The 25,712-nt window shown below is 44.3% G+C and overlaps 1 protein-coding gene across 9 annotated transcripts in view; it reads right to left on the bottom strand.

The window, feature by feature from the left end:
• Positions 1-20,498, bottom strand: part of CARS2 (cysteinyl-tRNA synthetase 2, mitochondrial) — a 71,916-nt gene extending 51,418 nt beyond the window's left edge. For 2 of the 9 annotated variants that reach the window (XR_014789243.1, XR_014789244.1), the window contains exons 1-9: positions 19,226-20,217; positions 17,819-17,869; positions 15,847-15,964; positions 14,233-14,304; positions 13,417-13,522; positions 12,727-12,810; positions 8,476-8,605; positions 5,362-5,495; positions 1,859-1,971 (exon numbers count right to left, since the gene is read on the bottom strand). Coding sequence is in view for 7 of the 9 variants with exons in the window: in XM_084844643.1 (XP_084700769.1) it covers positions 1,859-1,971; positions 5,362-5,495; positions 6,761-6,890; positions 12,727-12,810; positions 13,417-13,522; positions 14,233-14,304; positions 15,847-15,964; positions 17,819-17,869; positions 19,226-19,557 (1,140 nt within the window). In the remaining 2 variants the exon portion in view is untranslated. Of the gene's footprint in view, positions 1-1,858; positions 1,972-5,361; positions 5,496-6,760; positions 6,891-8,475; positions 8,606-12,726; positions 12,811-13,416; positions 13,523-14,232; positions 14,305-15,846; positions 15,965-17,818; positions 17,870-19,225; positions 20,218-20,433 lie in introns of those variants that run through there. The other 7 variants (XM_084844648.1, XM_084844643.1, XM_084844645.1 and 4 more) reach the window with 7 other exon arrangements.
• Positions 20,499-25,712: the final 5,214 nt, after the last annotated feature.

Genomic DNA, 25,712 nt, shown 5'->3' with positions numbered 1-25,712 from the left:
TTGAAAACCTGCTGTGGGCACCATCACAAAATGGCTCCCATGGAGGATGCGGCCAGTCACATAATGGCTTCCATGGGGCCTGGCTAGTCAAAAGACAAGTAATTCACCCAGGAAACTGAGTACAAGCAGATAAAGGGCCTGAAGGGAGGGAGGGAGGAAGGGAGGGAAACAGTGAGGTAAACGGATTTGGGGGAGGCCAGTGATTGGGAGTGAAGAGAGAGAAAGCACAAAGGGGAAAGGTCTGTGTAGGTGGAAGAAGATTGGGCAGGGCCAGGAAGCAATGCTTTCCTTCTCTTCCTGCCCACCGAACAGCTGATCAGTGGTAGGTTCTGGAACAGGAGGGAAAACCTGCTGCCCTAACATTTTTCAAGGTTTATTTTAATTAAAAAGAAATTTTTGAAGGGGGCAGGGAATGGGGAGCTTCGTGGGCACCTTTGAAGGTCCCAGTGGGTGCCATGTTGGGGACCCTTGGCCAATGGCATTTAGTTACTCCCAGGTACAACCTTAAATTGGAACCCTGAAAGTCATGGGACATACTGCTGACTATACATGCTTAAGATTGTACTACACTATATCGCACAGAGATGTTGCAATAATAAAATGGGACTGTGGGGGTGGAGAGGAGGATCATGTGCTCCCTGGAACAAGAGTGGAATACAAATTCATAAATAATAGTAAGTTTAAGAAGTCTCATAGGCTGAAGGGGGAAAAGAGTCTTGGATACAATAGATTAACCTTATGTATGAGTTCCTGGCAGGAAGAGAGGGATACAACTACAGTAAATAAATAGAGCAAGTTTCAGTTCTCTGCTCCTTAAATTCAATCCTCTGCCTTCTCAAATTAAGCATAATTTATCAGCCAATACAGCTCAAGCAAGTGCAGAGTTGGTGAACTGCAGGGCTCTTCAGTACTGAGGCTGTAATCCTACACATACTTACCTCAGAGTTAAGTCCCACCGACCTCAACAGGACCTACTTTTGAGTATGCATGCAAAGAACTGCACTGTTTATCTTCAAGGGTTCTATCCAAAGTTGTGCGAGTGGGACTTCCCCTTCCTCACCTCCCCGCTACACCCCACCCCTGTGTATCCCCCCAAACTGCTCTGGAGGGTCTCCAGCATAGAAATACATGGAGAGCTGCACAAGGGAGTGGAAATCCATTCCTCCAGCAATGTCCATTCTGCTGGTGGCCAGACACAGTTGGATACAACCCTAAAACTAGCAGTGCCAGGCCTTGAACTTTCCTTTATCCTCACCTCTGATCAAAGGACCCTACTCTTCTACCCTGACTTTGCACAGTTCAAATCCTTTTAGGGTGCAATCCTATCGACTGCACCCTTGATGATCAGAAGCCCCCGAACTCAGAGGCTTCCAATCATCCAATGCAGGGCGAGAGGAGTGGTGGAGGCGATCTTTGGCTCCCCATCCTCCCGCCCTGCATATGTTGCTAGATGGACTTCTTAGTCCATCTAGAGAGGGGAGAGGGGAAGGGAAGGAGGTTGGAGGTGGCTCAGGATAGCTTGTATCCTGGCCCCTCCAGTCTCCTCCCCTCCCTGCCCACCAGAATGCCCTCCCCACCCCTGGCCGAGTTTCTGACCTCAGAGGCCAGCCAGCATAGTTCTTTCTGCACCAGCTACAAGGGGGCGGCGGGGGGGGGGATCTCCGACTCCCCCTTCTGAGATTGGCGCACTGTATCTGACCTTGGAGGGGGAAATCCCCAGTATCCTCTGTCCCCTCTGATAATGTCTAGGGGCCACAGGATTGCTCCCTTAGGGGAGTTTGCAGCAAACCCATTACCGGTGGAGTGTGCTCAGAGGGATTCAAGTATAAAATGAAACACACACACTAGTTTACAATACCTTAACTGTAATGTAGTTTTTCAGAGATTTTGACATTTTTTCACTCCCTTTAACATGCAGGTGTCCTGGAACGACAAAAGCAAGTTGATTTTGTTTCTTTTCTTTTAAAACTCCTAAGTAGAGAGGTAAATTAGAAAAGACAAACAAGAATTATTTTTCAGAATAGGAGTGAAAAAACAGAAGATCAGAGCCTCTTTCAATAGCCATTTTTAGGTACCCACCAGTTTGTTATGTACCAAGAAATAGATGGGAATAGCTCAAAGTAGTACAAAGAAATAAGTATAAAGCTAGAACATATTTTTATAATTGGTTTAGTCACCCACCTTATAACCAATTTAGATTTAAACTGTTTGCATATTATCATAAGAAGATACAATCAAAACCTCAATATGGGTTTCTTTGAGATATTGAAACAACCATGGGGTAATATTCAGCTAAGTAAGCCAATGCTCTCAACTCAGAAGAAAAGGGCAATTTTAATATTTTCTTTTTTACTCCCTGTTACAGTAATTCACGAAAACAGCCTCAACCCCACCCCCCAAGCAAGTGGTCCTTAACTTTCAGCCCCACAGATTAGAATTGCCCCCCACCTACCAGTTTTTCAACCAAAGCTTTAGTTGACAAGCCAAACAATGGATGCTTAGGGACACAGAAAGCTGCCTTCTACCAGCCCAGATTATGTGTCCATCTAGCTAGTTCAATATAGCTGCTTCTGAGAGGCTTTCAGGCAGAATAGGGTTGCTCTGGGCTACTTGATCTTTTTTACTGGAGATGCCAGGAACTGAACCTGGGTCCTTGGGCACACAAAGCAGGTGCTCTATGGTCCTTCCTTACAACTTGCAGCCCCATAAGGGAGACCAACACAGGCACCAACCCAGAAATTACAAAGCCACAATATTCTGTAAAATTTGAAGAAATGAGTATCATTGACCCAATTCACACGTAATGCTGGAAAACCACGATTTGTCAGGTTGCATTCTGCATGTGAGCGCGGCTGCTTTGCGTATTCAGCCCTATGGTTAGTTCTTAGGTTAACTTTGGGTTGTTTAACCCACAAATAACCCATAGTGTCCGGGTTTCCACATCATGCAACAACCTCTGATTGGAAGTTGATTATGCAATGTGGAAGTGGCTCATATGCAACATGTGACCCAGCAAATCTTCGGTTAATTAACCCACGATTTGCCACTGTTACACGCGAACTGGACCAGTGTAAGGGGGCAGAGAGAGATTTTCGAGCAGCTAACCATGGCAAATGGCCAGAGATACATGGCTGTGTCTCATTTGCGCTGTATAGGGCATTCATTGGATGCCATTTGTTTGTACCAATAAAATGACTTCTTAGGAGAAAGCTTCAAGAGCCATTTTATCTCACTTATTCCACTTTCTGAAGAAAAAACACTTCAAAAGGAGCGACAGCTTGAATCCCCATACAGAGGCCAGGAGTGGGGAGCATGTGATCCTCCCGATGTTATTGAGCTCCAACTTCCATCAGCCCCAGCCAGAATGGCCAATGGGCATGGATGGCAGGAATTAGATGATTCTTTGTAACAACGTCACACATGAATTTCACTGCACCTACATGTACTGGAAAGTCATGACTGACCAGAGCTTCCCAGTATTGCACACACAATGAACATACACATACATGCAATTGGGTATCACACACGACAAGTCACACACCACTTTCACACAATTTCTGCTTGGAGGCACTTTCCGTGCAAGTAACATGTATTGTGCAAAGCAACTCTAAGATGTCACTGAGCACAATGTATGTTTAAAACATACAGCTGTGAATTTTCTCCACAAATATTTCAAGAAAGGCTCTGAGGTAGGTAGTACTCTTGAACAGCACCCCATTAATGAGCTTGCTATAACTACAGTCTGTTACGGAACACTGACAACTTATTTTCTGAAACTGGATAACTGCCTATGAATAATTCACATTAAGTTATGGAAATTTAAAAGAAAATAATTCGATAGATAAAAGCCATGTATTGGCTTCACAGTGATGCCATTGACAGCTAAAGGTACACACACACGCACAAGCCTGGAGTTGAGATCTCTCTCAGGAGAATTCTGAATCTTTCAGCATTCTGATGCATAACATCAAACAGGCTGTTGTATCCTCTAGACGTTACAGAAACTGTGAAAACTATTCACTAGGAATTATCACTAAACGCTGTGAAACTTAATAAAAATGATTTGCATCATGCCAAATGATTTCTGCTTGTCACGCTATCACAGGCAAAAGGTACTATTAGGATACTTAATATAGGTAGATCTGTTCTCACATCAACAAACTTAAAAATAAATAAATACCCATATCAGATTTATAAACAAAAACAGAGATGCAGGCACTTCTTTTTCAGGAAGGCATGCCTTACTTTTATCAATTTATACCCATACTTAATGTGTGGGAGGTTTTCTCTATTTTTTCACTACAAGGAGAAACAGGTTTAGTAATGTGAGAATGTCCCAGAATTGTTCAATCTAGTAAACTGTCACTCTCTTTGTGGCAAACAAAGGCACTTTGGGAACAACCAGGGATGCCGTGCTCTGGCAACATTCCCATGAACAAGGACTGGGATATGTAGTCCCTTTTAGAGAAGAGACCATACTCCTAGCCTCCTCTTTACTTTAACTCCCCTCACAGGGTTGAGGCAAACATTAGGTACCCCATGTGAAGGCTGTTGAAAAATACTTTCTTGCGAGAGCTCCACACAGAGGAACACAATGGCAATCCCATAAATCAAAGGAAGTTTGCAGAAGGTGAATTCCTTGTTCCCTCCCCACTGCGCCACCCCCAAAAGTTTCTGATGCATTAGGGGCTCTCCTAAACAATGTGGAATGGGTTAGGGGTTACATTGGAAAGGGACCCCAAAATTGGGTCAAGGCACTTGGTGTGATGGAGCTCCGCTCATGCAAGGTGCCTCTGCCAGATTTTGGACAATTTCCCCTTCTTACGCCATAGCCCATTCTACACTGTTCAAGTGGTGGCCAGTTCCGAAGAGGTCTGGGGCGCGGCGGGGGGGGGGGGAACAGAGAGAAAGAGAATGGGGAAATCACCTTCTATGAACTTCTTTACATTCGTGGGCCTCAGGATCCAAGCAAATGTTTGTATTGGGTTTAGTGTGAAATTAAGCCCAACTGCATAGACCACACTATGCTGCCACTGGTTATCCCCAGTAGAAAATGGCCTGGAGAGGTTCCAAAATACTGGGCTGATTCATGTGGCAAGCTCAACATTAACTTACACTCCCATACTGTGGAGCAGCATAATGCAGAAGGATTTTTGTAGACTCAGTAAGTAAATAATGCCTCTCAGGCCATTAGAAGTAATGGAAGAAGAGTTGAACAGCATCAAGATTAAGTTATTGCATATTTCAAATTACTGTTCTTAAATTTGCTGTAGATTTTGCCTTGCTAGCAGTGTAACTGTCGGAAGTTTCTAATTTCTAAATAAAAGGAATACTAAAATGTGAAAGGGCTTATTTACTCACCAGAATGTAGAAAATAATTTCCCCATTGCTCACACTGATGATAAACCTCACACTGAGCAATTTCATTTTCATGATGGGGAAATGCAAGATCTATTCCACCAGTATGGATATCCAAATGTCCTCCAAACACTAGACTGTAACAATAATATACAATGATTAAAAAGAGAGAGAGACACACACACAGAGATCAGCCAGAAGAACGGGCATGTTAATAAAGAAATGCAGGATCTAAGAACATAAACCCCAACTCCTGCTTCAGATCAGTAATAAAAAAAACCTCGAGACCCAACTTTGGAATTTATTCAAACCACTACAGCACCTGCCCAAGCTTATCATCTGCCAAGTATTAAACATATGCTCCTTGAAAGTTGGCCTTTTAGATTTGGGAACTACAGACGTATATGTATAAGAAACTAAAGGGCACTACCGCTGCAGTACTGAATGCAATTCATACGATTCCTTCATACACTTGGTCTATTATCTAAGTCAGGGGCCAACCCTTTCCCGTGCCACCTATCTTGGATGTCCTCTTCCTCCCTGCTCAGGATTTCATTTCTCCCTCACTGCTGCCGCGAATCTCCATGCTCAACTCAGCAGTGAGCAAACAGGCTGAAGTGAGTGCAGAGGCGCCTGGGGGAAGAAATCCTTGGTGAATTATGTTTGCCCCCCCCCCCCGCCAAATTATTTGATATTTATGCAAGAGCATTGGATGTCCAAGGTTCTTACAGTTGTGTTCTGTTGTACTACAGCAGGTTCTTAAAGGCAGTTTCTCAACCTGCTTTGATCTCATGCCAAATAAGCACAAAGAGTGATTGATTAAAGGTTTCAAAGGCAAAGCCAGAAATGAGATGCCCCTGGCATGGTGTGTCTCTTGGGTTATAGTACACCACCAGGACCCAGAGTGAAAAGATCCTTTTCCATTTGTCGCACATTTATTACAGAATTATAGCAAATGAGGATCAGTTCACAGAATATGGCTGTTTGGCTTTGCAGTAGGTCTCAAGCTGGGTATGCACTGACAAGTGTAATGTTTGAACTAGCGATCACAGGTACGACCAGCAGAATTTTTTATAATTGTCGGAAGCTGTAAAAATGGCTGTTGGACCTTGATTCAGATGCCTGACAACCTACTGCAACCTGGTGCCCTCCAGGTTGCCCTCCATGGCTGGCTGGGGGATGCTTGGAGTTATAGTCCAACACAGCTGGAGGGCACTAGGCTGTGGAAGTCTGCCATATAGCATAGACCAGACAATTACGGTTATGTCCGTAAGCATTTCCTAAAGACTTCCTAAAAAGACTAAAGACTTCTTACACTTTGGAATACATGGCAATAAATGAGAATCATTTCACACTATTATGAGGTGCCAAAGCACATCAGCGTTACCATGAGAACCCATACCTATAGGAGCAGATATTCCAATAATGACTACTTTCTACACAGCAGTGTGAGGGGCCGGGGTGGAGGAAAGGGAGAAGGCTTTGAAGTATACTTTCTTCTCCTTCTCTTCCCTCATATCCCTTCCCCGGATCTGGCGAGAAAAACAAATGAGGGTCTAGGCGAAATGTAAAAACAGTGGCTCTGTGAAACACCCTGTTTTCACAGCAAACACTGTAATATCACATTTTTACAAAACAGGAGTTTCATTCATATCTGTACAACAATGTCCAGACACGCCTCTCATATTTTACAAGTCCAAACTAGATGGTATGGATGTTAAAACAAATACTGCAAGTATTTACATTTCTCCACATTTTCCTACAAATTGTCATATTCTTTGGGGAGGTAACACCCCCCCCACCCCACCCCTTTCTTGCAAGAATGTCCTAAATTCCCACATTCTCTCCCTCTTTTCAGGAATTGCATACACATTGGTACTGCTCCAAGAAGGCACAAGCAGAAGATGTCACAAGCGCAGTAGGGTCCAGTGTTTTACCATTACTGCCGAATTAAGCAGCAACCTGGAATTTGTGACAAATTGCATTTTAAACTGCTTGGAGAACAGCTTGCAGTGTGGTGTGAGGATAGCCATTGTGGTGGTGGTGGGGGGGGGGGAATATAAGAGCTGTGCACTTGTTGCCGCCTTCCACATGTATTAAGGGACTGTATGAATCAGGGCCATTTACTTGGATGCTGCAATATTTCCACTGACCTCTAGATGGCTGCAGTCTTATTCTTAATCTCAGCACTAAGAGTGTAATTGAGACTTGTAACCCAACTGGAACTACAGCAGGCTGGCTCACATCAATGTTTGACACCACTATTTCTTTTAAAATCAATTATATGCAGCCTTACCCCCACTAATAAGCTAACTTGCATTTTAACATTGATGTATTTTAATATGAATCCTCTCCCATCTGCCATCCACTATCTAACACACCACGTTCATTTAGTTGAGTTATTTTTAAAACTTCATGTGCTGCAGGCTGCTCTTCTGGTTTCTTGTTCTCTATAAATGGCCATATTCGCCCAAGTTAGAAGCCGTTTGAGGTGGACCTACTTTAACTGGGCTTTCAAGTTGAAACTCTTTTTGCACCCCAGTGCAGCTTAATCAAACACACAGAGAAAAAAGGTGCCTGCCTCCTACCTAAAAATGCCTTTCTCTCACCTTCACCCTGTGAAGGAGTTGACTTCTCAACACTCACCACCAGACAGGCACCAGAGGAGCTTGTCTGCATTTCACTCCGTTTCTACCGTGCTCTTGCATATCACCAACAAGGACATAATAAGCCACAGTTTAAAAAAACTCTGGCTTGGCTTCAACAGTGTGACGGGCACATCTCACAATCAATCAGCATGCCTCCTTACTTGCTGTGTTGTCTGACAGTTCTATGGGACACCAGAGCAAGCCGAAACTGTGGGATGTAGAGGCAACAAAAGCTATTGGCCTCAGTTTGCCATCACTCCATTCAGAAGAATCTATTTTCAAATGTGAACTTACAACATTTCCCAGACTGTAATTGCTTTTCATTTTTGGTTATTAAAAAAAGAAGTTTTTGTCAGTTTTTATAACTGACAACCTCTACTACTGACCGGGGAGTAGGGTGGCGGCTGTGTTATTGCTTGCCAATACATACTTGAAAAGAAACAAGATTAGGAAGCTCAGACCAGCTGACCTTGATATCGTAGAACATTCAATGTGCCAGCCAGGCCTTCCTTTCCCCCAGGGAGAATCCCAGCATCTCTCTTGAGGCTTGGCTGCCTTCCAAAGAGCAAAATCCTTCACATGACGCTTATCGCTATCAACTGCCAATAATAAGGGGTGATATGTTAATAAAGATGAAGTTGAGAATAAAGTGGTTGTGGAAAAAAAAGCTCTTCTGCACTCCACAAAGGGACTTAGGGCCACTTCAGTGAGGATTTTTTCCTACACAGAAAGCACTTTGGTGGAGGAAATAGTGTATACCCTGCATGCAAATGGTCAACCATGATGACTGCAGATGTGTGTATTTTGTTATATACCCACACAGGCAGATGAGGCGTATTAGGGCATAGAGGTACCTTAGACATGTTGTATCAAACTCTGGAACAGTGCTGTGAATCTACACTGTAATGTGGTATTTTGCTTCATGATAGTTCAACCTGTATTATCTGTTTATGAACACAGATGGGGCAACATGTGGCCCTCCAGATGTCATTCGACTGCAACTCTCATCAGCCCTAGCCAGCATAGCCATTGGTGAAAGACGACAGATGCAGTTCCACATCTGGAGGCCATATGTTCCCCATCCCTGGGTTGTAGGAATTCATGCAAGATCATCATGGCAACCTATACAACCAATGGTCTTGTAGATGCATTATGTGTGGGAAAACACAGGACACAGGAGGAGCATAAGAAGTGGGGGGCTTACCTTACTTTTTAGGACAATGTGCTTGAGGGTTTTATTTATTTTCTTTCTTTAACACTTTAAAAAAGCCTCGAGATTTTTTCTTCTTTTTTTAACCCCCCCCCCCCCAGGGGAGGGGAGAATTTCAGCATGAAAACAGGAGGGGGGAAGCTTAAATCCCCCCCACCCAAATTAGGGCTGCATGAGCTTATTCAGAGATACATAAGAAGAGCCCTGCTGGATCAGACCAAGGGTCCATCCAGTCCAGCATTCTGTTCACACAGTGGCCAACCAGCTGTCAACCGGGAACCCACAAGCAGGGCATGAGCGCAACAGCACCCTACCACCCATGTTCCCCAGCAACTGGTGTACATAGGCTCACTGCCTCTGGTACTGGAGGTAGCACATAGCCATTAAGACTAGTAGCCATTGATAGCCTCTTCCTCCAGGAATTTGTCCAACCCCCTTTTAAAGCCATCCACATTGGTGGCCATCACTACATCCTGTGGTACTAAGTTCCATAGTTTAACTATCTGCTGCGTGAAGAAGTACTTCCTTTTATCTGTCCTGAATCTCCCACCAATCAGCTTCATGGGATGACCCTGGGTTCTACTACTGAGAGAGGGAGAAAAATGTATCCCTGTCCACATTCTTCACACCATGCATAATTTTGTACACATCTATCATGTCTCCCCTTACTCTCCTTTTTTCCAAGCTACACAATCCCAGCTGTTGAAACCTTCTCTCACAGGGGAGCTGCTCCAGCCCCTTGATCATTTTAAGCCAATCGTGTATATATGCATAGTTGTGCTAACTCAGCTCACAAGGGGATAAAGCTGGTCGTTGTAAAATGAAGCGCCGAGTTGGAGGAGGGGCGGAGGGCACTACAAGCAGCAGTCAGGGGTTCTGCTGCTCTTGCCAGGTGTTTCTGTAGCCCTTGTGCCGGGTTTGCATGTCACAGCAAGCCACCCTGAACAACCCAAGAAGCCATGGGTTCTCCTGGTGGCTTGTGAGTGGTTAACAACCCACGCTTATGCCATTGACCTGGTTCACATGCAGCGAGAAGCCACCATGGGTGAATTTCCCCACAGGGCTTCTCGTCATGACAGCAGCCACCATTGTGAATATTCAAACTTCGGCAGGAGCACGTCATAGCTTGTCATTATGTGTGAACCCGGTGAGGGTGGGTTGTTGGGGTGGTTGACAAGCCGCCCACAATGACAGAACAGCTCATGGGTTTTGGGTGGCTTATCAACCACCCCAACAACCCACTCTAACTAGGTTTGCATGTAACGACAAGTTACCACATGCCCCTGCCACAGCTCAAATATCCAAAGTGGCAGTCAATGCTGCAACAAAAAGCCCCACAGGCCATCATGCTAGATTCAGACAACACGACGAGCAACTCTAAAACAAACAAGGCTGACAAACCACCGTGGGTTGTCACGTTGTGCAAACCAAGTCAAGGTGTTCATATACTTTTACCCATCCTTTACTCTCCACAAATGAATTCTAAAAACTATGTAATAAGAAAACTTTTATAGAAAGACTAAAGATGTAAAATATCTGGAACTAATGAAGCCATGGGGGAATTTGGGTTTTTTTTTTTAATTAATTCCCAGCAGTTATTTCTTCCATTCCTTATTAAAATTATTGATCAAATGTATCTTTTACTGATAGACATTTAGGGATGCTCCATGTCAAACTCAGTTTCGCAACATATGAGTAGTCACCATAACATAATACAGAAGAAAATGTGCATTATTGACAGTTTGGTTTCGGTTTCCTAGAGTCCTGTGTTTCTGGATTGGTTATAGTTAAATGCTGCAACAGTCAATTAATGTAGTTCTAATCCAAAACCCACATGAGAAACAAACACCATAGGTTATCCTGCCATTTCCACCAAATGCAACAGAATTCGTTTTATTTAAATTAATTTTTGAGGCTTGGGTCTACAGAACTCACTGCCACAGCTTTTCATAACCTTCTCAATTAGACCCCACCACTAGGGCATGCTGCCTCACCTATAATGTTGGAAGTTGAAGTCCAAAACATCTGGTGGACACCAGGTCGGAGAAGGCTGTACTAAAGCAACAAAGTGACTGTTGTTGTGTAAAGAGCATTAAAAACAGTATTGCTTATTTTTCAGTTTTTGCCAAAACTTCTGTTTTTTCCCAGGCAAAAACATATTTTTTCCCCATGGCTTCAAAATTTCTGGCAATTTTATATCTGTACTCACAGGACAAAAGTCCCACTCCCTACTTCTAAGCTCTCCAGTTCAACACTCAGAAGCACCAGCAATGATGTACAGATTTTAAAGACCCTTTGCATACTAGAAAAGACCACCTTTGCTGGATCTGCAAAGGCATATCCAGGGCACAGTCCCAGATGATCCAGGGCATAGTCTGAAGGCACATGAGGCAGCCACCTTACTGAAGCTAAGCAAGTTTGGGTCGGGTCAGTGCGTGGCGGGGAGACCACCTGGGAACCACATGTAGCCACCTCGAGTTCCATAATGGACGGAAAGTGGGATATAAATGTAATAAAATAAAATAATCTGCCTGTATGACTGACATTCTACTATCATACAGAACATATAGGTCTCCTATTGGCATGCACCCTATTAAAGCACAGAAACAGTTAAACATTCTAGCCAATAAAAAAGGAGTCATCTTACTGCATATCCAATGCTCAATGCAGCTCAGTTATGTCCTAGATAGCAGTAAGCATCAACAGCTACAGAGAAGGTGTATAAATCCCAAAGACAACAGCAGAGAACTCAAGCTCTTGCTGTCGCTTATAGACACTTGGAATAATAAATATTTTAAAAGTAGACACCCTTAGCAAAAAGATGGACACTATAACCACCTCAGTTGAACTACTAACATGGCTATGCTCCATGCATGGCTGCATGGTTGTTTCTTTTCCTCCTCCTCTTCTTTTCTTATTCTTCTTCTTTTTAAAAAATTAAGTGCAGTTGAAATGCTGGCCACTACCATACCCACTGGCAGCAAGTTCAACGGTGAAGTGTGTGAAGAACATTTTCCATCACTTAACGTATTGTGCATCCAAGCACTGGCGTTTATGGATTGATCATGCATCTATCATATCCCTCCCTGTTTTTTCTGCCTTCTACATGGAAGAGTTCTAACCATTTTAGCCTGTCATCTGAAAGGCATCACAAAACCCTTATTTAGTTGACAATTCCTGTAAAACCCCCTTCCTATGCACCCCAGCACATCTTCACTCTATCATACCTTCCTTGTGATTCACCATAGAATGATTCCTTTCAGCTTGCCATCTAAGCTATTAGATAGATGATGGTTTCTTCAGTGCTTAGGATTGCAAGCTGCAACAAGCTAACTCCCCTCCAAAACACAGCATCAAAAGACAAGTACCTATGAAACAGCAGGGCGTACCTGAAAAAGTATCCCACAGAAGCGTATGAAACTTAACTAATAAATTGCAAATATCTTACAGCTAACATATTAAGCAAGGACATTCACATTGCACAAATGTTAACAAGTTGTATTAACATACCTGGTTCCTCTTGGGTATCAGAACAGATATTTGTTAGTTTTCCGTATCTGTCTCCCCTAGAACGGACATCGAAATAAACATTACCTGTTGGAAATAAACAGTTCTGTCTTATTATAAAGATGGCAAGTATCTGATAACTGATTAAGGGCACAATCCACAAATTCCTCTGTGCTTACACAGTCATTTAAGCCAGTACACCACCACACACAAGCTACCACGCAATTCTCCTGTGCTAGCAGCTATGGGGAAAAGGTACTTGCCATCCAGTGCTTACCACACAAAATGCATAGGCTGAATGTCATAATGTTGGCCAAGACTGGTTAGAGTCAGTTGCCGCTTCTAGGCAAGAGATATAACTCAGAAGGCAATTTATCCCTCTCACAACTAGCAGGGACCAACAGCAACATGGAGCGGGAGGGACAGGCAGCAGTGGCTGTTGTGAGCCGGGCCTAACTTAGCAACATTGCCTCCTACCCCACATTGCCTCCTTTGATATGGTCTATCAACAACTGTATGAACTCATCTAGAAGAAAGAAAGCACTACTCAATATACATAGTTACATTAACTACACATTTGCTATTTAACAGGTGGACCAGGTGTATTCAAGCTGATTCAAAAAACATGATAAAAAACAGATGCACACAAATGTATTACGCACATTAGCTGATTATATTGTTTAGAAGTCTTACCTTCTGAGGTTGCATAACCATGTCCTCTAGTAATGATCCGCTGTATAAAAGAAATGATCTGAGGAATATTCTCAGTCACTCTCATATATATTGTAGGAGGAAGAACCTTAAGTTAAAAAAAGGACAACTTCCAGTTAATACTCCAAAATCCACAGCTGTGCAATCACGTTATTAGGACCAATTAAAACATCACAAAAGAGTGTGCAAGCTTTCGAGTTCTCCAGAAATCTTTGTCAGGCTAGATTTGCCTTCCCCAACCTGATGCCCTCCAGATGTTTTGGACTCCAACTCCCATGATTCCTGACCACTGACCATTCTGGCTGATGGGAGCCAAAGTCCAAAACAACTGGAGGGTGCCAGTTTGGGGAAGGCTCGGCAAGATGATGCAAGAAGTAGGGGATGGGGGAACCAGAACAAAAATAAAAAACTGGGCCACATATTGTGGCCAAGAAGTCTGCATTTTAGATCCAGTCTCAAAATGAAGATTGCGGACAGAATAAATTAAGTCACTGGTACATGCCGCAAGCATCAGATTATGCCCATGATTCAGGGATAAAGAAGCAATGGCTGATCTCTATTTCTGAAAACATAAAGACCAACTGTTACCCAGATCTGTCTCTTGCCTTGGGCAAAACACAGAGGTTCCTGAGTAGACAGAGAGCAGAACTACAGAGAAACATGACCGTCTTTATATTAGCAAAGCCAGAGATTAATTTTTGGTTAACTCAACAGGCTTGTCACTGCCTTACTGTCTATTTAACCAACAAAACATGTGTTGCATTCAAAGCTAAAGCATATCAGGTGAAGTGTTTGTACCTTTAAGGCATCCATGTCTTGCTTAAAGTCCTCCTCATAAAAACGGGCAAGAGCCACAGGCGATATATCCATCTGTAAAAAAAGGAGCACACTGGTAACTCATACATAAAATGTATGATCCGTCAGCTAACAGCTCGCTAAAAGACAGAAAAGAGATCGAAGATAAAACCAAGAAGCCTCATTAACTGCTTGCCTGAGGAGCCTGACAACCCTACTTGTTGAGGGAGGGGTGGGCATGGGGAGAACAACCAATCTATTTTTTATGGCTTGATCCAAATTTAACTTGAATTTCAAATGAGGTTAAAATACCCTCAGTCGTTACAAAGCAAGAATGACAGCTCTCCTGAGCCACTGTAACAAAAAAAATTCCCTATGATCTTGGTAGTTCCTGAAGACATTTAATACCATTGTTCATTTCATCCACAGAAAAGAACATACAGTTCAAAATAGGCTGAGCTGAAATGGGATGGGGAGATACCCATCCCCCAATGAAACGCAACCCCCTTTATTTTGACAATTGTTTGGGACAGGGGGCCTGCAAAGACAAACACACTGATCCATTCCAAAGGATTTCCCTCATTATTTCGGTTTGGCTACGTGGCATCACCAAAAAGTCTATTTAGAGTGAGGATCCTCACCTAGCCATATCTGAGTCTTTCTCTGATGACGTGATGTCATCATGCTGCCTCCATAATCTCTGACTGGCTAACACCATCAAGAACAAGCCAGGATTTTTGTATTTTAAAGTTGTGCCAAAACTTCAGATCAGAGAAAGAAGCAGCTGCGATCAGCATGTAAAAAATGTAAAGATTAATGAAAACTCAGTGCAACCCTATATGGTGTAAGAGGCGCCATATGTCAACAACTCTATTACTACATTTCAGTATTTCAGAAGCGCTTGGCATACAAAATATCTGAGCTGCTTAATGCTAATATATTACAACAAACGTTATTGTAGATGACTGAATAATTTACTAATCTTACATCTGTAGTAATGATATCCCACTAAGACATTGGTAGGTATATTAGAATTGTATGGTACTGTGGCATCAAGGTCATGTTGTGCCAAACACTGAAAGAGCACTTTTAAAGAGAGGTCATGGTTTGAAGCCAGTTTCCAATCCCAATTAAGTGGGAACCCTGATTGCTTTGATCACAGTTACCACTGCCTTAACAGAAGTTAAGGTGGGAGAGGAAAATTTGCTTCAAGAAGTGACAGCTAGGAGATCATGCAACAACTACATCCCACTCCCACAACTGCAATTAAAGAGAACCTGTCCTCTGATATGCTCACTCTGGCCTTGTATAATTGTTCATCTATAAAGAAGTTACTAAGGGTGCAATCCTATGTATGTTTAGACAGAAAAAAGGCCTACAATGCGCAGCATCCCCCAACCAGCCCCAAACTGTCTAAACATGCATAGGGTTGTGCCTTAACAGAAGTAGAAGTAACTTGTAAAACTCCCAGATCACATATAAGGTCTATATTTTGGGAGTAAGTCAAACAAGAACAGTTTTATTTTGCTGCCTAGATTGGCTATCATATAAACATTATAATGAACAGGAACACGTTTCATAATCCAATGGATTTTACAAGCAGAACTCTGCTCCTACCTCATTGGCTCTTTTAATTATTTTGTCATCTATATCTGTAATCCCCATCACCATGACTACTTCCTTTTCAAATAGCTTTGTCATTATTCTTCGAATTATATCAAATCTAACATAGGAGCTGAAAAAGAGAAAAAATGTGTATGTGTGTTAGAATAATTATGAAGTTCATAATGCAACATTAGATCATTCACTTTCATTCATTTTCAACCTCTTTGAATGATGAGATCTGTAACTTGAGTGTACTATTAAAACAATATTCCTGTGACATCTAAGAGGCTAACAGGTTTATTGTGGCATAAGCATTAGAGAGCACTAGAGCCCACTTCATCAAATGTGTGAAGAATTATTCACAATTGGAAGATATATATGTGAGGGTGGGTTGGAAGGGAATTGTAAACATTGGAGCTGGAAGGATACGAAATGCAAGAGGTACAGTCTGTGACATTTATACACAAAATTCAAATGTATATAAGATGAACACAGACTGTGTTACACAATGACCATTCACTACAGCAAAGCTTCCTAGGTTTATTTCTTTACAGTGCAATCCTATAAATGTCTACTCAGAAATATGTCCCACTGAGCTCAGTTGGGCTTACTCTCAAGTTGAGAAGGTATACGACTGCAGACTGTGTTTAACACCTGTGTGAGAGGGAAAACCCTGAACTTGATTAAATAAATCCAATCAACTTGCTGATAAATTGCTAGATCAACTATTTCACACTGGAATCTTCCTTTGACATTTTGCTGTTGGTGGTGACTTCTACAGAATGAGAGACTTCTATGGAAATGAAACCCATCTCACTATAGCAAAATTAAAAGAAAAACTTCAAGGAATGCAAATATAGTATTTTATTATGAATTCTCTAGTAAGACAAAGTATGTCTAGAAGTATGACAAAATTTGAAAGGTGAGTATTGGAACATATGTTGACTTTGAGATTAGTAGTGAAGTGTCCTGGGAGATGGAAATGTTCATGGCCCGTAACAGTACGTTCTTCAGACAGAGTAAAATGTGACTGAATTCCAAACAAAAACACCCATACATGCATATTACCAACTTTAAAGTGTTGCCCTCATTGGTATCTGAAGATAAACATACTTACAGCCCTGCTGTTGTTGGACTCCAACTCCCATCAGCCCCAGTCAGCATGACCAATTATGGATGATGGGAGTTATAGTCCAGCAACATCTGGAGGGCCACAGGTCCCCCGCCTGCATGTATGGGATTGTGGTATAAAGTACCACAAGAACTTTAAATTTGGAGTATTGAGTAAACAAATACATTTGTATCATTCAGTTTGTATCATAAGCCAAACATATTGTGAGGATGAGAAACTTTTCTGATCTCCTTGGAGGAAGAATAGAATAGAGACATAACAGAGAATCATGCCCCAATATCACTTTACTGGAGTCTGAAAGGAAAAAACACACACATGTGCTTGTTTACCCTCCTTACTCCAAGCATCAGTGATGGTCTCAACTGGATGTGAAATGGGTTGGTTTTATGCTAAGAGGTAGAAATGTTAGAGCCAATAATAGTTTTGCTTGGGGAGTCCTAATTGAAAGAATATACTTAACTCTTTGACCAGGGGCCAAAGCAACCCACAATAATCTGGATCTCAGAAAGGAATTTTCTCCATGTCAGAATGACAATTTTGTAACGTCTCTTCCATGATTCAACTGGGTGCATTTAACTACACTCAAGCAATCCTACACCTAGTTTCCTACAAGTAAGCCCCACTGAACACAATGGAACTTATTTCTGAGAAGACAAGGACAGGACTGCACTGTTACTTCTCAATGTATAGGCAGCTGGTAGGTTGCTGTTAGCTAGTTCCCACTCTGTGGTGAAACGGGGCTTATTTTTTAATATGATCTAATATGCTCATATTTACAGTCTATTCTATATCTAAGCTAGCTGGTGGGATACAAATTTCAGTAAAAGTAAGTAACATTAAAAAAAAACTCACCAAGCATGCCCAAGGTGTGCGTGGTCATACACAGTTGGTCCACAGCTATACCTGTGAATAAAATCAAAGTCTACTGAGAAAAATCACAGAGGAATTTAAGATACTGGTTGCGATACAATAACGTCCCCCAATCTAGCTCCCTCCAGATGTGTTGGACTGCAGGTCCCATAATCCCCCACCAGTGTAGCTATGGGAATTATGGGACATGTAGTCCAGCACATCTGGAGGGTGCCAGGTGGGTGGAAGCTGCAATATGACATAATAATATGAACAGTTTTTAAATGCACGTCAACCCCCACTGATTTAACAGTTGGATGAGGAGAGTCAATAGCAATGTCTCTGCAGCCAACTTGCTAAAGGCAGTTCCAGAGGGAGGGCATTTTTGAAGTATCAGCCACATTGGAATAAAGCTAAAACCACAACCTATCCAGGCACATATGTGACCTCTGAATGCAGAGGCCCAGTACGGAACATGGATTTTTCAAACCAGCCTGTTTGATGTGCAAACAATATGCAGCTTTTGGAATGGACTTGAAGACTGGATTTGGTCCTTGCCTGGTTTCCTTGCTTACCCCCAAGCAATACACTTGCTTCACTGCCTAAAGCAGGGATAGGCAACTTTTGGCCCTCCAGATGTTTTGCCCTACTATTCCCAGCGGCCCTACCTAGCATAGCCAATGGTAAGTGATGCTGGAAGTTGTAGGCCCAAACATCTGGAGAGTCATAAATTGCCAACCCCAGCCAAAGCTTCCTGCCATTCTCCTTTCCTGTCTTACCTTGCTTCAGCAGGAAGCTAACACCTGGATTTCCCCATCCCTGGACTCACTTCCTCAGCCCCAAGCAGTGCTCCAGTTCTTAAGAACATAAGAAGAGCCCTGCTGGATCAGACCAAGGGTCCACCTCATCCAGCATTCTGTTCGTACAGTGGCCAACGAGCTGCCAACTACGAACCCACAAGCAGGGCATGAGCGCAACAGCACCCTCCCATCCATGTTCCCTAGCAACTGGTGTACATAGGCTCACTGCCTCTGGTTCTGGAGGTAGCACACAGCCATCAAGACTAGCAGCCATTCTTCACTCCGCTTTGTCTTTCTATCTACTTAAGCATTATCTGACAGACTGCTTCCTGTTCCGCCCTAAGGTAGTGTCCATTATGGTGCAGTTCTGATCTGGTTCAACTTACTGAAAGTCCAGATCTAGCACACGGTCACCTGTAGCCCTGAGATGGACTGGTTATTGTGCAAAGTGCTGTGAAGTGTGCTCTACCCTGCAAATTTAACGTCTAGGTTGCAATCCCAGGTGTAAGCCCATTCAGCTCAGTGGCACTTATTTTCAAGTAAAAACAACCCCAGTAAATTATGCTGTTACTCTTACTGGCTTTTAACGTTTGGCTAGCTGTACTGCTACCTTTTTTCCTCCGGGCAAGGATCCTGTGCTTTCACAAGCTGTGTCAAAAACTCAACAGATGAGGCTCCTCCCACCACGTTACTGCACCTGTTGATTGTATGGCTGGCAGTGGCCATGCAGGTGCAGGAGTCCTGCCCTGCCAGAAGATAAAAAATAAAATAGCAGCTCTTCCTATGTGACAATTCTTCACTACCCCAGCCTCTCACCAACCTGGTGCCCTCCTGATGTTCTTGACTACAACTCCCAGCATTCCTGCCCGTTGGCCATGCTAGCAAGGGCTGATGAGAGTTGAGGCTCGAAACATCTAGAGGGCACCAGGCTGGGGAAGGCATGCATACATAACGACAGGCAATGCTGAGTCTTCTACCAAGTCACCACATCGAGGTTCCCCAATATGAGCGCCTCTTTGCTTCTGCTCAGACTGTTGTAGGTCTGGATGCCCGTGTCTCGGCCTGCGGGCTTGATCCACTTCGCCCCGTGCTCTGGGACGCCACAACTCCTCCTCCTCCGGGAAGCTTCGCCCGGCAGCCGCTTCCCTCCAGCAGCAAGAGCAGTTCCCCCGGCTGCAAGGGTCAGTTTTCCGCAGCGCCTCAGACCCAGCCGCAGCGAGCAGGGGGCGGCGGCGGCGGCCCCCAGACAGCCGGCGCCCCAAGGCAGCGTCAGAGCGCGAAACATGCTTCTTTGCGGCCGGCCCAAGCCAGGACACCGCCTCCGCCGCTCAGTTTTCAGAAATGGCTCCTCTTCCCAGCGCTGCTCGCACCGCAGCCAGCCACGCACAAACGCGCAGCCCGCGCGGCCGGGCTACGGGGGCGGAAAACTCCGGCGAGCTCCTCCTCCCTCAGAAACGGGGAGGCGCGGTACTGGCGCCGGAGCCGCTCGGAGGAGGAAGGAAGTGCTGCACAGCCCTCTCCGTCTGTAGCAACAGCCGCCGCCGCCTGTGCGCCTGCAGCGAAGAGCGGTAGCTACAGCCGGCACCCAGCAGGAAAAGGCGGAGCTTTCGCTGCCTGCTCTGGTTGGGGACGGTGGAGAGTGAGTATGCATTCGGATATTCCCAGCGTCGGTGAAATGATGACTTGGCCGCAAAGGCTTGTGCAGCTTGCTTGCTTCGCATCTTTCTCGTTCCAAATCTCCCTCCCGCCCCTTGACTTTGAAAGTCGCACGACGGCCTTAAATTTACAGTCCCAGGGTGCAATCCTAGCCACACTTACCGGGGAGTCCGGCTCACTGAACACAGTGGGTGTACCGAGGAAACATCCATAAGAATGTAACGCACGGCCGACTGATTCCACCGATTTCAATTAGGATCCAAGGCAAGGTGGGTGTGGCGAGGGACAGGGGGTGATGCCAGCAGGGAGAGAGCCTCACGGGCCTGGCCGCCGGAGGGTCCCCATCCTTGGCCTGTAACATCCAAAATGGCCTGGAAAATTCCTTGGCTAGCAGCAGCCTCTTGCTTTTGCTTCCAGAAGGCCAAATATGAAGTGAGCTCCCAACCAGATGCTCTTGCTAAGCATTCTCCAGTTTGGAATTTTACTCTTATCTCACAAAGTCCATTAAAATCTGCACCTCCCAACAGCAAGGTAATTTTAAAAACGTTTTTTAAAAAGGGGTATAAAGTTGAGCACGGGTCTCATTGAATTCCATGACAAGTGAAAATCACATGTGCATTTTACAGGGCTTTAATTATCTTTCTGGATTATCCTCCCCCACTTCAGTTAATGAATATTACACACATGACACAAATGTCATCTGTGGTACAAAGTGCCTTTTAGCAGCTTAGGCTGGTACAACAGCTACGATTCTACCTGGATAGAGATAGCCTGGCTTCAGTGGTCCATGTCCTGGTAACCTCCTGGTTTGATTACTGCAATGTGTTGTATGTGGGACTGCCCTTGAAGACAGTTTGGAAACCTCAGTTAGTTTAAAATATGGTAGCTAGGGTACTGACTGGAACTGGGCATTATGACCATATTATGTAAGTATTGTACCCAGGCCCAATTCAAGGTGCTGGTGTTAACCTAGAAAGCCCTTCACAACTTGGAGCCACAGTAACTAAAGGATCACCTCTTCCCATATGTTCCTGCTTGTGCCCTGAGATCATCTGAGAGCCTGCTCTGAGTGCCTCCACATACTGAGGCTCAGTGGGTGGCTACTCATGAGTGGGCCTTTTCTGTGGTGGCCCCCAAATTATGGAATGTCCTCCCTAGATAAGTTCGCCTGGCATCTACTTTATTGACTTTTCAGTGCCAGGCAAATACCTTTTTATTTTCCCAGGCCTTTTAAAAGAATTTTAACTGCTGCTTGTGATTTTTATGTTATATTTAATGCTGTGTTTTAAAATTACTTTTGCCATCTTTTAATGGCCTGGATATTTACCTTTTTAAAATTGTTAGAATATTGTTGCTGCTTTTAAAGCTTTTTCAAAAATTTATTTTAATGTCTTATTGTTTTTATCACTGTTTTATTGTATTTGCTTTTATTATGTCTGTCGCCCTGAGAGCTTAGTGACTCATAAATTGAGTTAATATCAGCAACAACTCTGCTTATTTCATTAAATGCTATCACATCTCCTCCAGCTTACTGCAATATATTATTCTCCCAGATGCCTATCCCAGATGCTAGTCCACATGCTCAGCAAAAAAAATCATTGTTTTAATTATTGTTTATATCATAGTTTGTTTTTTGTGGTTTTAAATCTTGTTGTATGCCACCTTGGGAGAGTTTACCCTAAAAAGTGGCTTATACATCTTTTAAATAAAAGCAAATAAACAAACTAGACTGGGATATAGTCCCACAAATATCCATCTAGCTCCGCAGTGGGTCACCTGCAGCCCTCTGCCTAATTTCAAAAGCCCTCTGCAATCTATCAGGTTAGACCTCTGGCAAGAGTGATCTGTCACTTTCTTGACAGCCCACTGGGTGGGAGGAAGAGAGATAAGAGGGTGGCAGAAAGCAAGAGAAGAAAGAGGTGGCCTACCCACTTTTGGCTCTGACTCTGCCCACTGCCAGCATATCCCCCCCCCGCCCCCAACACACACACTCATTACCCCCAAGGGAATGCAGCCAACATAAAAGTTGCCCACTCCTCTTCCAGACTAGCCCACCACCATTTCCTTCACCATTCCACACACACCCTCACCCCAGTGAAACTGACTTACCCCCACATAAGGGGGTCTAGGATTGCAGCCTTAGTCTTGATCCAACCCTGCATCTTCATTCTGTGTAAGATGTGTTTTTATCTATTTGTTATATTTTGTTAAAATAAAGTGTTAAAAACTAACAGCCATGAGTTATGCAAAAATTGCTTTGAGTGTAATGTATAAAATATCTTAAGAGAACACTATACACATTCTCAGATCTGTCTACTTCAACAGCATTATTTCAGTTGCGCTGAAATAAATGGGACTGAATTAAGGGGCTATCAACAGGTCTAATTTCTAAATACAAATTAGCAACAACAAAAAGTCTGACCAAGTTGGGAAAAGCCTTCCTATCCCAGATAATACTGTGGTCTCCCATAGGATCTTATCATGGAACCATGACTGGGGACAGAGATGCTGTGCTCCATACAAGAACAAGTTCTCTTGTAAAGGCTTGGGCATTGTTTAGGACAGGAGTGGTCAGAAGGTGGATTTCTAGATGCTGTGGACTTCAGCTCCCAAAAGCCCCTGCCAGCATGGCCAATGGGTCAGGAATGCTGGGAGCTGAAGTCCAAAATAGATGGAGATCTATTTTCTGCCCTCCTCTCCTTTAGGAAATACCATCACTTTATGCCAAGCATACCAACCAACAAGATTTGGGACTGGGGGGAAGTTTATGGAAGAACGGGTGCACAGAGAGCCAATGAACAAATGACAGGCTGCAGTCTCCAAAAAGCTTAGTAACTTGGCAAATGGGTTTCCAGGGAGAATTTGATGTGTGTGTGTGTGTGTGTGAGAGAGAGAGAGAGAGAGAGATTATGGGTGGTTGGGGGTTAAGTTTTTAAAAATATAATAGCCATTGTTACCTGATCCAACAACAACAAAAAAGATACAGGAGGAGAAGAGAACCTTACTGACAACGAGCGAAAAAGCTGAAGACAACAAAGCACCGTGTCTTTTAGAAAAGCTCCTCCCCTTCTGCCATCACTGAGATTCACTATTTGATCATGGCTTAAGCAGTAACAGCAGATCAGTGAAACTCTTGCCTCGTGAGAAACGAGCTTTCTCGCTATCCGGGCAAATCCAGCCCCCTGTCCTTGGGAGCAGGGCGTGGAAGAGAGAGAATGGAATTAAAAAAGCGACTTCTTTGGAGAGCTCCTCCGGGTTTTCCTAATTGTTACAACCTCTTCGGGAAGTGGTTGTCGTGCAATGCCGCCTGTTCTTACCCGTCTGGAAAGAATAACATTCCTTGCTTTAAACAAAAAACAAAAAAAACACCCCCAGCCCACCCCCGCCGCAGCGGGCCTGGTTATGCTATTTCCAGAAGCTGCTGAGATATTACTTCGGATAAGTAAATATCCATGGAAGCAGCTGACGCCTCCCTCGTGCATATAGTCGGCGATCGTTACGGTCTTCGCCGATTAAAGGGTGGCTGCCTGTTTTTATCTTCCCTTTCTCGGGACCGGTCAGGCCACTGTTTCTCGCCTGCCCTCCCTCTCCCGAATGGGCATTCTACCGCCATCCTAGTTGGAGCCCTTCAGAACCGTGTGGTTTTAAACTTAAAAATCCGAAGGCGGTAATGCCCCCACTACATGCGCTTTAGAAGGAAGCGGCACAGCTAGATAGGTTCCTGTTTGCTTTCTATTTCTCATCAGTCTCGACTATTTCTCTAGTGCATCTCCAGCTACAAAGTGCTTTAAAATTCTAAATTTACCCTCCCAATAAGGCAGGTGACGGGAAGTGCTCAAAACCCACGCAATGAATTCCACGGCTGTGAAAACACACTCTTTCCCTTGGAAAATTCACTGGGCAGGAGTGGTCTGAGATTTCGGGAGGTCAGCGGAAGACTTTAAGAAAAAAGGACGTTTGCTGTACTGTGCTACAAATTTCAGCGACCCTTTACAAAGCTGGCCTTCTTCCTTCTACCCTACTCTGTCGGTTCCATAGCCGCAAAGATTCTTCAAGCGCGTAACTCTCCGCCCGCCTCAAGTCCACATTCCTCGATATGCTCGTCATCTTCAAATCTACCTTCACTATAAGGTCATCATCACAAAAGTACTTTTAAAACAACGTGTCTGTTTAGAGGTGACAATCTCAGCATCAATTCTAGGCTATCGGGAGAAAGTGCGTTTGAATAAATTCATATAGAAGTAACAGCCAGCCAGCTAGCCAGCCACCCGGTGGTCCTCCTCTCCGGCCGGGCCAGATACTATTCTTGCGCCACACGTACAACCGTTCCCCTCCTTTTTGTTTTCTGCAGCTGGGTGTGCTTTGATTTTCAGATCAGCCACCCTTTAAAGTACTGGGGCTACCCCATCTCGGACTGCAATGGCCATAACCCACGCGCATGCGGCATCGCAAAAACCACAAAGGCTGTCGGGAAGTGTAGTTCACTTTTTTCACTTCGCACCCTCCATTTTCTCCTCGCCTACGGATCAGAATTGCGCGCGTGCGCTGATCCATCCTGGTCGCTTCTCTCTTCCGGCCTTATTAACCCGCAGCTTGTCATTGGATAGCAAAGCGGAGGGAAGGAATACAAACCGAGGTTTCATTGGGCAGCAGTGCTGTCATTACGGGATTGCAATTATTGATGCAGTTGCTTGGGTTGTTAGTTTCGAGGAGGGAAAGAGACCTCCTCTTTCTTCAAGTGAGAAAAGTCCTGCAAACTGGGGGAGACAGACAATGCAAAGGGCGGTGGGAGGGCTCGCAATAGCGTGCCTACGCTGCGAGTTTTCTCTCTTTCGATGTTTGCGTTGTCAGAAATCAGGGCTTACTGCTGAGGCCGATAGGATGGGAGGCGAGGAAGAAGGGATTCTGGTCATCTGCCGCAGGCTGCAAACCAACTCCTCGAAGTTTATGTCGCTCCCCTTTAAACAAGTGCAAAAGCACCAGCGTAAATCTTGTCCAGATCCTTCGAAGCTACCCGTCGACAGTGCTCTGCAGCCACATAGGGTCAAGGCAGGCAGGAAAGAGGCAGCCTAAGCAAACACCGCCCACAAACTTCACACGTCCCTCTCTGTTTTGCTCTTATAAGACGCATGCACGCGCTCCATTGAGGGGTGTACTGCCCAAGTTCCCACTCTTGAAACTGAGTCAACAGGATGATCGTTTCACCTGGTTTTTTGTGCATTAGCGAAGTAGAAGAAAGCAATATTTCAGTTCCGACCCACACACGAGGCACGTCTACATGTGTTTGGCTATGCATGCACAACCCCCCGCTCCCGTGCACCTTAGCAGCGCCTGAGCTATGAAGCGCTCCCCCCTCCCCCCGCGGTCTCACTTCCTTCGCTGCGAGTAGGGAGGGAGGGGGATATAATGACTATATAGATAGAGGCACACTGAGCGTCTCT

Source organism: Heloderma suspectum, chromosome 3 (genome assembly GCF_057233095.1).
Source record: "Heloderma suspectum isolate Gila_16-S chromosome 3, 16-S_ref, whole genome shotgun sequence".
In the NCBI taxonomy this organism is placed as follows: Eukaryota; Metazoa; Chordata; class Lepidosauria; order Squamata; family Helodermatidae; genus Heloderma; species Heloderma suspectum.
The sequence above is the reverse complement of the archived record's forward strand: the minus strand, read 5'-3'. Positions and strand labels throughout refer to the sequence as shown.